This window comes from Mastomys coucha, unplaced genomic scaffold (assembly GCF_008632895.1).
Source record: "Mastomys coucha isolate ucsf_1 unplaced genomic scaffold, UCSF_Mcou_1 pScaffold5, whole genome shotgun sequence".
Classification (NCBI taxonomy): domain Eukaryota; kingdom Metazoa; phylum Chordata; class Mammalia; order Rodentia; family Muridae; genus Mastomys; species Mastomys coucha.
This window is the reverse complement of record NW_022196911.1, coordinates 100,988,119-101,001,379: the sequence shown is the minus strand read 5'-3', so window position 1 is coordinate 101,001,379 and position 13,261 is coordinate 100,988,119. Positions and strand designations below refer to the sequence as shown.

The 13,261-nt window shown below is 37.3% G+C and overlaps 1 protein-coding gene across 2 annotated transcripts in view; it reads right to left on the bottom strand.

Moving 5' to 3' along the window:
* Efcab3 (EF-hand calcium binding domain 3) overlaps window positions 1-13,261 on the bottom strand; it is a 316,604-nt gene that overhangs the window by 279,454 nt on the left and 23,889 nt on the right. For both annotated transcript variants that reach the window (XM_031352655.1, XM_031352656.1), the window contains exons 9-15: window positions 9,924-10,022; window positions 8,394-8,489; window positions 7,801-7,854; window positions 7,176-7,280; window positions 5,967-6,020; window positions 5,416-5,520; window positions 1,738-1,842 (exon numbers count right to left, since the gene is read on the bottom strand). In XM_031352655.1, the coding sequence (XP_031208515.1) occupies window positions 1,738-1,842; window positions 5,416-5,520; window positions 5,967-6,020; window positions 7,176-7,280; window positions 7,801-7,854; window positions 8,394-8,489; window positions 9,924-10,022 (618 nt within the window). The remainder of the gene's footprint in view (window positions 1-1,737; window positions 1,843-5,415; window positions 5,521-5,966; window positions 6,021-7,175; window positions 7,281-7,800; window positions 7,855-8,393; window positions 8,490-9,923; window positions 10,023-13,261) is intronic.

The following is a 13,261-nucleotide window of genomic DNA, read 5'->3' as shown; positions in this document are numbered from 1 at the left end:
GTAGGCCCTCCACTTGCAGGGAAGGGGCAGAGGAGGACGCTGAACCCCCTCTGTCACTCGGAAGCTCGCAAAATGTACTCTTATATACAAATTTATATATTGCTAATATGGTGGCTATACCTGGGCCGAATAGATTCTCTTTTTTTCTTCTGGTCCTACTGAGGTAGAAAATTCACCACATTATCTCTACAGTAGAGCCAGCTAAGTCAGGAAAGTAAATAAAATGTGTTTCACTGAGTCACCAGGAGTTTTCAGAAACAAATAGGTGAGAACCTACTAAGTGTAGGGCTATTTGAAATGAGTATTGTGTAGACAGGATGAATTTCAGATAAATGAAGGTGTCTCCGATATGCTTACATCGCTTTGATGTGTTAAGTTTTACCACAAATGTGAAGTTCAAGGGCTTTTCTGTGCCTCTAACTTCATTGTGGACCTAGGTTAGAACCCTAGCATTTCAGGAGGCTTCATTACATTTCCCACACTCCTAAAGTCAACACCTCAAATGATCAGATGATCAGTATGTAGTGTATGTAAAACCATAATGCTGATTTAAAAGAAGAGAGGCACACTCATTCTACCTGCCCATTGTTTGTCTAACAATCTCTTCTCATATGGCTTGGTTGACCTGAAATTGTTTGAAAACAAATTAAAACCAGTGGCAAGGCTAGAGGGTGTCTCCACATGACAGGTGTAGTTTTTCCTCACAACCCTGTTCATGCTGACAGTATGAAAAAGAACAACTGGATCATAATTTCAGGTAGTCCTATGAATCTAAAATTAACTTTCTGTTTTAGAAATGGATGGTGCCACGTCTGCAACTTGGTTTTTCTCACGACTGCATCATTCATTCATCACAAGTGAAAGAAATAATTACATAATCCACATTCTGTCTGGTAGGTTGCAAGCAATAAAAATTAAAGAGTGAATAAACGGTTAAAAGAACATTGCCTATCCTTTGCAGTGACAGAATTAGATGAAACTCTTACAACATAGACAAGATTGGATCTCTCTAAGGTCAGAAGTTGTTTGGGTTATGTTTTATGGAGACAGCCCCCAATGAAATATTCTCAGGTTAACATATTTAACTTTTACTTATTTGATTTGGTAGCTAACCCACCCCTAATCCAACTAAATTTAAGAGTTTGTCGCTAGCTCACCAAAGATTAGCAGTCTGGGAACATAGTCTTTGGACCATGGAGTTTCCCTTGGAATTGTGGGAACCCAAACCTTAGTATGAGCAATGATGTGTATGCTGTTCATTCAGGCCTGAATCCTTGTGAGACATTTGGAGAACACAGTCTGTCTTACATGAGAAATGACTCTAACATCTCTAATGTCTCCTCAACCTTTCTGTTTCTTAAATGTCCCTGACGATGATGGTGGGGACTCAGAGGACAAACGATATTTAAAAATTCCTCCCTGGTGGCTGTGCTTTTCACCCTTAACTTCCCACCCCCTTTACCTTACCAAAGCCCTTCCATCCTCTCTATATCTTTCCTTTCTCCAATAGCATCGTGTCCCTCAAATTCTGCCCCAGTCTAGTAGTGATATTGGTCACATGCTCACACAAAATAAAAAATAAGTTAAAGAAAAGGTCAAGAGTCAAAAACACATTCACTTTCAGATTAAACTTTCTTTCCTATTTTGTGTCTTCTTAATGTCACCTACGAGTGTTCAGAGATCCTCTTACAGAACCACATATTCTCTGAGAAATCCCAATCTATTTTAAATGCTTACCACCAACCGGCAGACTTTGTAGCAGATCACTGATCTCCTGTTCTTCAAGGTTGATTCCCACTCTTTGTAAAAGAATATCCAGATTTTTGGAATCAGGAATCCATTCTTGGGAAAAGAGGATATTAGGAAAATCACTGATGCTGTAATGTGACCATTAACACTACTGTGCATTATTATTATTATTATTATTATTATTATTATTATTATTATTATTAATCTCACGAGAAAGATCAAGGTCTAATAAAGACTGTTCATATATAGGGAGTAGGGTCAATGATGGTGTTGGAGTTAGAACTGAAATGCTCTACATGCTTGAGCAACTGCCAAATCATCCACAGCAAAGGGAAAGTCAATCAAGAAGTGCTGGTGATGGGTGGAGCTTAACTTGTTTTTTCTGAATTTCCGGATTAAATACCTCTATTGCTAACAAAAGTACACGATCAAGTTCTGTTTCTAATTATGCTGATTAGAACAACCATCCTGCCGAGACAACTGTATATTGGATAAATGATCAAAGCACCTTCTTCTGAGCAATGAGGAGTGGACAAAGGGGTAGGAGCTGCCATCCCCAGATCTAATGGAAAGGGAAGAACATTGACAATATGCGCTGACCCCTTTTTCTGAATCTCATTTTGGTCTTTGACACTGATTGTCTCATATAGTGATGTGAGCCAAAGATGGAGCACTGACTCCGACTTCTGCAGGCTTACAGGAGTCATAAATTACATAAATCTTAGCAATGTGAGTCTCAAACATGCACTCTAGAAACTCATGCTTCCAGAGTGCCAGTGTGTTTGTACAACTGCTATTCATAGAAGAAGGGGTCATAATTATAAAAAATGAAGACATGGGTGTACCCTATACAGGGTAGGTGTAAAGCTAGAAGTAATGGAATATATACAGCATAACTCAATTTATATTGTTAAAAATAAGAATACCTCTAGTATTCAATGATGCATATGTAACTGGTTAAAAAGGAAGCAAACATGTATGTAATTGAAATTAGCAACTATTTTTGGTGTTGAGGGATGTGGCTGATGCTGGACTATGGGAGCTGGCAAAGTATTGCTTTTTCATACACATTTTTTACTTTATTACTGTGTCTATGTATATAGTTCCATGACTGAGAAATGAGATATTTTTGTTGTTTGATTTCTGTTGTTGCTATATTTAGTATGTATGTATGTATGTATGTATGTATGTATGTATTGTTTTGCTTTCAAAACAAAGTCTCTCTATTTAGCCCATGCTGGCCTGGAACTTGCTTTGTAGACTGGGCTGCTTTATACAGACCCCTCATTGTAGAAGGAGAGAACCCATGCCTACAAGTTCCCCTCTGAGTTCCACATTCTTGTCATACATTATATGCATCTATGGCTAGACACAATGCACATAAGATACAAATCTAAAAACCTTAAGTAAACATAAGAAGGTATTTGACTTGTTTCTATTGTTGATATTTAAATTTTTATTACTGCATTTTAGAAGTAGCAACAGTATAAAGAAATAACTAGGCTGTGAAAACATATAGATTTACTAAAAGAAAAAAATCCAATCAATACTCTTCCTTTATACTTAAAAGTTAAAACTTTGGACAAAACTTTCATTTTCATGTGTGTGTGTGTGTGTGTGTGTGTGCGTGCGTGTGTGCAGGCTAGTGTGGTGTTGCATGACTATAATAACAATACTTGGGAGATAGAGTTATGAGGCTCACTTATAAAATTGAGGCCAATCTAGTCTAAATAGAGAATTCTAAGCCAGACAGGGATATATGGTAGTAAAAATAATAAAGCAATGACTGCTGATTTTTTGGAAAGAGTATGTGGGCTACAGAGATGGCTCAGTGTGTAAAGTGCTTGATTCACACACTCAAAAGGACTTTAATTTGGATCCCAGAACCCATGTGAAAGCTATATCTCATTTCTATGACATAAAAGCTGGTAGGCAGAGGCAAGAAGATCCCAGGGGCCCACTGGTCAGCTAGTCTAGCCAAATTAGTGAGCTTAAAGCTCAGTGAGAGAATCTCTCTGTCTCTGTCTGTCTGTCTGTCTGTCTGTCTGTCTCTCTCTCTCTCTCTCTCTCTCTCTCTCTCTCACACACACACACACACACACACACATACACAAATGGGAGAGTTGAGGAAGACCCTGCACACCAACCTTTGACCTCCACAGATCCCACTTGGGCAAGTGCACCCACCCTCACCTGGACGCTAACTACTTAATAAGTTTTTTAAAAGTGTATTGGACATACATTTAGAATATAAAAACTTAATGAAGGTCAGATCATTTTATCAACCTTGAATGATCTGTCCATATGATATATCATATAAAGATGGAAGGACCTACATTTTAATATGTAGGATATAGTATGCAAAAACTCGTATGGATCACATACTCATCTGCCTTCTCTTTGTTACCATTCATTAAAAACCATTTATTTTACTTTATTTTTAGTTATGTTTATGTGTGTGCCTGAGCAGGAATGAGTGCAGTGCCTGCAGAAGTCAGAATGAGGTCTTAGATCCCTTTAAGTTATGGGTGATTGTGAACCACCCAATGTAAGTGCTGGGAACTGAGCTTGAGTCCTCTAGTGGAGCCCTCTGCAGGCTTCCGCATTCACTTACTTTTTTGTTGTTGTTTTGTTGTTGTTGTTTTGTTTTGTTTTTGTTTTGTTTTTCAAGACAGGGTTTCTCTGTGTAGCCCTGGATGTCCTGGAACTCACTTTATAAACCAGGCTGGCCTCGAACTCAGAAATTCGCCTGCCTCTGCCTCCCAAGTGCTGGGATTAAAGGCGTGAGCCACCACCGTCTGGCTCCACATTCACTTTTAAGAGAGGTCATTGTATCATCTATCAGCCTGCTCCTAAAAGTGTTTTCATGAGCTATAGAAACAGATCACAAAGAGTGATTGATGGGCACATTAGCTGGGATGTACATCAAAACTGTGATTTCAGAAGGTCAGACCTTATGATCTGCCCCAGAATGACTTCAAGTTATCTTCAAATAAAATTTTGATACAGTAAAACAGAGAAAGACTTATTTCGGTCATTCTACTTCGCCATTAGCTTTTAAGGTTGGCACTAATATGAGAGAGAACTCTATTTTCAAATAAATAAATAAATAAATAAATAAATAAATAAATAACCTTACAGGGGGAAAAAAAACCACTTAAGGCTGGTGCTCTGCAGAAAGCACTCCTTATTCTCTGAACATCCGGTAAAATCTCATCTATTTTGATTTCTCATCTCTCAGCTCCTTATTATTATCTTCAGGATGTTTTCTCATTGGATTAAAAGGTCAAGTAGAGCTGGGTGGTGGTCCCAGGGCATGGGAGGCAGAGGCAGGCAGATCTCTGAGTGTTTGAGGCCAACCTGGTCTACAGAGCGAGTACACGGATAGCCAGGGACACACAGAGAGATCCTGACTTGGAAGAACAAAAAGCCTGACAAATGAAGAACAGACAATTCTTTGTCCTACTGGCAGATTGATAGATTGTAAAGGGAGATGATCCACAAGCCAAAAGACAATGTCAAAGCTAGGACTTTATTTATACAATATAATTGTCAGTGCATATTGAAAATGAGGAAATCTTTATACTTCTCAATAGGCAAAGAAATGCCTCACAAAAGTTGCAGAATTCTACGTCTTTGTAGGCAGCACGCAGTGGGAGAGCTTACCGTCAGGTAGCTGGCTTTTTAAGAGCTGTAGTTTCTCTTTCTCCATGTCTTCCAACTCCACATCTTCTGGAACACTTTTCACATCTTCAATACCTAATTCTTTTGCTTTAAACATTGGAAGCACAGGTAAGTATTTTGAGTGTATCCAGAATACTTTATTCATCGTAGGGTGTTTGGGTAGTTTCTCTTCATTATGAACTGACTACTTTTTGTACGGTTTTGTTTTACCTTACCATCTAGATTGTTAACCCAGTTTATGGTAAATATCAAGCATAAAGCCAAGTCTGTACGAATACTCCACAGGATAAAAACTTAAGATATTGTTACGAAATGCTTAAAAACCTTTGTTGTTGAAATGAAGATAATCTGAATTCCAACTCTAGACAACTGAACGCACGCATTTCCTTAATAAGCAGCCTGGCAGTGGACGGATTCATCCAACGCTTTAGTTTTTTTGTGGTTTTGGGAATTGAACACCGAGTGTGCACACAGTAAACAAGAGCTCTGTCATGGAGCTGCACCCCCCCAGCCCTAATGAATCTCTTACTAACCTACAATTGCTGTGAGGGAATCCAACAAACTTCTGAATGAAGTCTTCCCACTGTCTGTTAAAGAGACAATGACAACTGTCACTTACTTATAATGATGAAGACTTTAGAAAAGGTCAAGTGATTAAAGTTAGGAGATAAAGAGCAATCAGAATAAATAGGCTCCCCTCATTGGACTCAATCACAAGAGTTGAGAATCACTCTGTGATGGGGAGGGGTCTCTGTGCTGTGTATGACCTTCTGTCTGAAACAGTCACATGCCTCATGTAAAAAGACACATCTTATTTTTCCACATTATCCTAATCATTTTTATTTAGTCAGTCTCACGACTTTTTCTTGGAATGGCTAGACCCACAAACATGTGTTGAAAGTTAGGAAAATGGCTATATAAATTTCTCCTAAACTTTTCAAGTAGAAAAAGAAGGCTTTAAGAAACCACTCATTCCTTTTCTACTAATTTTATTCATGCAACAAGTGGAGTGGATGGGAGAGTGACAGCTTTTTGTTTTATTGCATGTGTGTAGGTGTTTGGCTCGCATATATGTGTGTGCACCGTGTGCATGGAGTGCCTGAGGCAGTCGGAAGAAGGTGTTGGATCCCCTGGAACTGGAGTTACAGGTCTTTGTGAGTCACCATGTGGGTGCTGGAAATTGAACCCAGGTTCTCTTTGAGAGCAGCCAGTGTTCTTACCCACTGAGCCATCTCTTCATCCCCAGAAGGATTAATATTTAAAGAATTTTTCCTCTTGGCAATTTTTTTTTTTTGGAAATTTTCTGGAGTTAAACTGTTTCTGTTTCTGTCCACCCTGTGGAGCATCCTTACAATGGTCTCTTTTCTAAATCTCCAGTTTAATTGTGCGTGATCGACAATCATATTATCAATAGAGACAAATGAAATGGCTGAAATATAATTTTTGATATGGAGAAATGGAACTTACTACTATCGTATGCTTGCTTATGTAAAATCTTAGTACAGAACAAGAATGTTGCCAGGCAATGGTGGCACAGGCCTTTAATCCCAGCACTTGGGAGGCAGAGGCAGGCGGATTTCTGAGGCTAGCCTGGTCTACAGAGCAAGTTACCACGACAGCCAGGGCTACACAGAGAAAGCCTGTCTTGAAAACAAAAACAAAAAACAGAACAGGAATGTTGGGGATTCTTGTGAAGAAGCTGCCATTATCCAATGTTCACACACAATTTAAATATATCTTACCATCAACCTGCAGGTTTTCCTTAAGGTCACTCATTTGACTTCCTGAAAGCTTCACATTTATGGTTTGCAAAACAGGCTCCAGTTCATGAACATCAATACTTTTTTCTATAGAAAAAGAGGTAAGTAAACTTTAATTACTGTCTTACTTAAAGGCCTTAGAGTGATCCTAACACACAAAGACCAACGCCCAGTGGAGACTTCCCAACTGTACCAGAGACATCGACACCAGAATGACAACCAGGATATCTTTCCTGATCTAGTTTTTGTTAGCTGGTTAGTTGAGAATTCATAGTTAACAAACCCAAGATTTTTAAACAAAAAGTATCATTTGTTTATATCTCTTCAGTGCCCACATTGCATGTATCAACCAATATTATTATGTATGCAGGCTTTTATTTATTTTTTAAAGAGCTAGCATGGCATCTAATTGTTTCATTTCCTTCTTCCATAGAACAAACATGATTATTTGTAAGAATCCATGCAAATTTCTAAAAGAAATATTTACATGACATCAGAATACAGAGATGGGTGTCAGAAATCACAATCTTAATTATTAGAAAGTTGCACAAACAGAAAGCGTGAGGCTCTCAGATCCATCTTCCTTTCCTATCCGACCCACACTCACCTTCAAAGTCTTCCACACTCTCAGCCAATTTCTTTTGGTAGAATTCTCGAATGTCTGCATGCAAGGTACAAATCAGGTTGCAAGTGATTAATTGAGCCATTCTAAAAGCAGTACTTCAGAGTGATAGACATTATGGTTTGCTGTCAATATTTACAATGATATAATTGCAATATTCAGCACAGTTATAGAACATCAGCCCTTTCTATGGGCCTCTCTACCTGTTCATGTCTAACCCCTCTTGGCATTCCACCTATCTCTAACTTATTTCATTTCTCTCCTTTAATTGATCGCCCCTCTATTTTATTTCTTTTTTCCCAGCTTAGTACTGAAGCTGCCCAACCACTGGTTTCTGAAGCACCAACAGGCAGTTTTTGGCTAATGGCAAGAGCAGACAGTCTGAAAATTTTGCATAGTGCAGTTAAACTTCCTTTTAAAGGGGAGTTACTAGAAATTTGTTCTAAAGTCTTGGAAGTCTTTTCTTTTTGAAAAATTTCTGGTAAGCAAATGGCATTCTACATGAAAATACTGAATGTCCTCATGGAACAGATGTCACTGTAAATTATCTTAAATGCTATGTAATTTAAAATTCTTACCATCAGTAGAAATATTTTTTAGTTCTATGCTTTCTCCAGAGATATTCCTTAAATGCAGGATACTTCTTATATCGATGAGGTCAATCTTTTCTCCTTCTAATAGAAGAAAATACAAATGAATGAGACTCTAACCAAAGACCTAGGGACTCTAAGCACACACAAACTTTCATGCTTACGAAGTATTAACTGCTGTATGGACAAGAAATGCACAAAGATGCCTACCAATCTGTATCAGTAATGATACAATTTCCACATGGAAATGGGGCTTATTTTCTGATTCCTAGTTAAATTAATAATGATAGGACTAGATAGATATATCATATATAGATTATGCATATTACTCAATGATACTGCCATGTTCACTTATTTTCTTTAATTATGAGACAGCCCATGCTTGTTTGCTCTCTCTCTCTCTCTCTCTCTCTCTCTCTCTCTCTTTCTCCCTTTCTCTTTCTTCTTACTTTCTTCCTTTCTTTAACTTATAGGCAGGGTCTCACTAAGTAATCCTAACTGGTCTGGAATTCACTTTGCATACCAGGTTAGCCTTGAATATACAACGATCCTCCTGCCTCTGTCACTCAAGTGCTGGTATTAAAGGTATACACTACCATATCCAGCCACCATTCATTCTTTTATCCCATAATAACAGTTTCTCTGGGCCTATTTATAAGGAAGGGCCACACTGGCAAACCTTCATAGAGAATGCCATCAGCATTTTGTACAGCATTGCTTAATGTAGACAATATATAATCAGGCCCTAAGATATTAGATAGGACTTTCTACAATACAAATGTAAAAAGGAATAATAAGTAGATAATTGGATAACTCAGTATACTAAAATTATAGCAAAATAGGATCTTAGACTCAGGATACTTTCTTATTAACATTTTTCAGTGTTTACTATATCCATTAATTTGTTGAGATCAGTCTTCTTTTTAGCTATAGGAAAAGAGAGGGGGAGAGTTCGCCATGCTTCAGAGAGAGAAAAGTCAAGTGGCCATGTGATATCTCAGGCTGAGTGGACACAGGCCACTTAACTGAGAAACTAAAGTTGAGGACAGATGTAGGGTGCTAAGAGTATTGAGGAGGGCACACTAGTCATGGGAGTTTAATAATGCCCAGCAATTGAGCCAACATGGCAAGCTGAAATTGAGTAACATTTATGTCTGTGGTTTTTATCCGTGGATTCAGGGAATCTGTATACATTCACAAAATGAGTACACATATAAAGATAAACAATAAATAAATAAATCTGAACATTTTCAGGAAATAGGAAATAAAGACAAAGTTTTCTTCCTAAAGAAAAGTGTTAAATGGAACAATGACCTGCAGATAGAGCTTTAGTCCCCCCCCTGCTATTCCTGAAGATTTTTTTAATGGAAACTAAGACTTACCATCATACTAGGAATAAATTCTTCCCTAAATTCTGCAAAAGTCCTTTGATGCGGAGGGCACTAGTTTTGGAAAGTCTCATATTCATGATCACAGATACAAGACTCTTCAAAGGGATGGTGTTTTTATAAGACTCACCAGGCAGGGCTTCAATCAGCTTCTCTAGTGATTTTTCTGAGAGGTGAATCTGCATCTTCCCCAGAGTGTCATCCAAACTGGCTATATCAATTTTTCTTCCTGAGAAAAGCAAGAGGGATGGAAGGGAAGAAAGACAGTTTTTTAAAAACATATTCATTTCTGGCTATTATATTAACTTGATTGGCAAGTGCTACTGAGGTAAAATATATAATTTATATCTTTGTATTGTAATTTAATATTTTTATAGGACTATCAGAACTTTAACTTTGCTTTTCTAGTTATCCAGGAAAAAAAAAGTAAGATAGTTAATTTAAAATCTATTCCCTATTAACTTATTTTGAGGTAAACTGAGATAGCAAAATACAAATGTATTTATGGTCTAGAGTACAAAAATCACAGATTTCATACTTTTAAACATAACAAGAAGTTATTATCAGTTGCCTGAGCTTCCAGATTTTTCCTCCTGTGGAGTAACTGTTAATCTATCACTGCAGTGTGTGTTATACATCCCTTAACCTGACCTTTTTCAATTTAATATTCTTCATTTTATTTTTCTTCTCTATATTCCTATTTACTCCTATTTGTTTTCTACCCTCGCCACCACCACCCCAACTTTCCTACTCTTCTCTGGTCTTTAGAATCAATTATCATGGTGACAAAAAAATTTTTTTTTTTGATAGAGCAAAACTACAACTGGAGAGATGGCTTAAACATGAATAGCTCTTGCAACAATGTCATGAGGACTGGAATTCATATTCCAGCACTCACTTAATAGGCACTCATGATATATTATAGAGGGATCTTTACATCTCATGAAGATTTGGAAAGGATGTAAATGATTCCCTTAAAGATATACAGGAAAACACAAGCAAGTAGAAGCCCTAAAAGAGGAAACAAATAAATTGTTTAAAGAAATACAGAAAAATACAATCAAACAGGAGAAGAATAAAAGGTACCAGACCTCAAAATGGAGATAGAAGCAATAAAGAAAACATGAATGGAGGCAACCCTGGAGATGGAAATCCTAGGAAAGAGAACAGGAACTACAGACACAAGAATCACAAACAAAATATAAGAGATGGAATACAGGATCTCAGGTTTAGAGGATACCATAGAAGAAACTGATACATTAGTAAAAAAAAAAAAAAAAAAAAAAAAAAAAAAAAATGTAAAAAAGTTCCTAACTCAAAAGATCTAGGAAATGTGGGACACTATATAAATACCAAACCTAAGAATAACAAGAATAGAAGAGGGTGTAGAAGAAAACTTCCTTAATCTAGAGAAAAAGCTAACTATAACCATATAAAAAGCTCACAGAACACCAAATAGATTGGGCCAGAAAAGAAAATCTTCTAGGCACATAATAATAAAACACTAAATGTAGAGAACAAAGAAAGAATATTAAAAACTGCAAGGGAAAAAGGCCAAGTAATATATAAGGGCAGACCTATCGGACTTATACCTGACTTCTCAACAGAGATTCTAAAAGCCAGACAATCCTAGACAGATGTCTTGAAGACCCTAAGAGACAGCCCAGACTACTATACCTAGATAAACTCTTAATCACCACTGATAGAGAAACCAAGACATTCCATTGCAAAACCAAGTTTAAATAATATTTTTCTACTAAACCAGTCATACAACACAAGGAAGGTAACTATATCCAAGAAAATACACACACACACACACACACACACAAATTACAAAACCAAAAGAAGAGAATTATACACACACACACACACACACACACACACACACACAGTAACACCTCCAACATCAAAATGACAGGAACTAAATCATTGGTAATTAATATCTCTCAACATCAGTAGACTCAATTCACCAATAAAAAGACATAGGCTAACAGACTGGATACCTAAACAAGACCCATCATTGTTGGCTCCCTTCGTTCTGCCCGAATGCTGCAACAAACAAACAGCATTTCTCTGCCTGAGCTCTGAGACTTGGAAGCAAACTGACAGTCCCCGGCTGAAGCCGGCCACCTGTGGTGCAAGACTATAGCCCACTGCAGCTCCTCCTGAAATCAGAGACGGACTTACAGCTAACTTCTAAGCCTACTGTTTGAAGTTCTTGCACCATAAATAGACTGCCTGCTTAAACAGACCACCTGAGAATTGCTGCTGAGAAATAGCATCCTTTCATCTGCTACTGTGTTTATGTTATGCATTGTGCTAAGTTTGAATGTTGTGGTTTCATTTTTGGTGCCTGCTATAAAAACCCATTTCACCCCAAGTAAAGCACTCTTTGATACATTTTCTTGGCGTCCATCTCTTTGTTTCTCGACCCATTTATCCCACAGGTCAGGTCCAATCTCCAGTTCAAAGCAACCCACAACCGTGTAGATCCTCTGGTCGGACACTACACATCATTTTACTATATATAAAAAATACACCTCAGCAACAAAGATAGACACTACCTCAGAGTAAAGAGCTGGAAAAAGGTTTTCCAAGCAAATGAACCCAAGATACAGGCTAGAGTAATCATTCTAATGCCTAATAAAATATACTTCCAACCAAAAGTTATCAAAAAGAGATGGGAAAGGACACTTTATACTCATCAAAGGAAAAATCCACCAAATTGACCTCTCAACTCTGAACATTTATGCCCCAAATGCAAGGATACCCATATTTGTAAAAGAAACCACTAAACCTCAAATCACACTCTGAACCACACACAATAATAGTAGGGAACTTCAACACCCCTCTCTCACCAATGGGCAGGTCATCAAAACAGAAACTAAACAGAGAAATGATAAAAGTAACAGATGTTATGAACCAAACAGATTTAACAGATATCTATCTATAGAACTTTTCACCCCAAAACAAAAGAATATACTTTCTTCTTAGCACCTAATGGAACCTTCTTAAAAACTGATCATATAATCAAGCTCAAAGCAAAATCTCTATTTGTTCAGAAAGAAATTAAAGACTTTCTAGACTCCAATGAAAATAAAGGCACAACATACCCAAACTTATGGGGCACAATGAAAGCAGTGTTAAGAGGAAAATTCATAGCACTGAAGAAATTGGATAGATGTCATACTAGCAATTTAGCAACATGACTGAAAGCTCCAGAACAAAAAGAAGTAAACACCCAAGAGAGTAGATGGCAGAAAATAGTCAAACTCAGTGTGAAATTAATTAATTAGAAAAAAGAACAATACAAAGAATCAACAAAACCAAGAGCTAGTTCTTTGAAAAAAATCAACAAGATAAACAAACCCACAGTCAAACCAACTAAAAGACACAGAAACTATCTAAATTAACAAAATTAGAAATGAAAAAGGAGACAACAGAAACTAAGGAAATTCAAAACAGGTC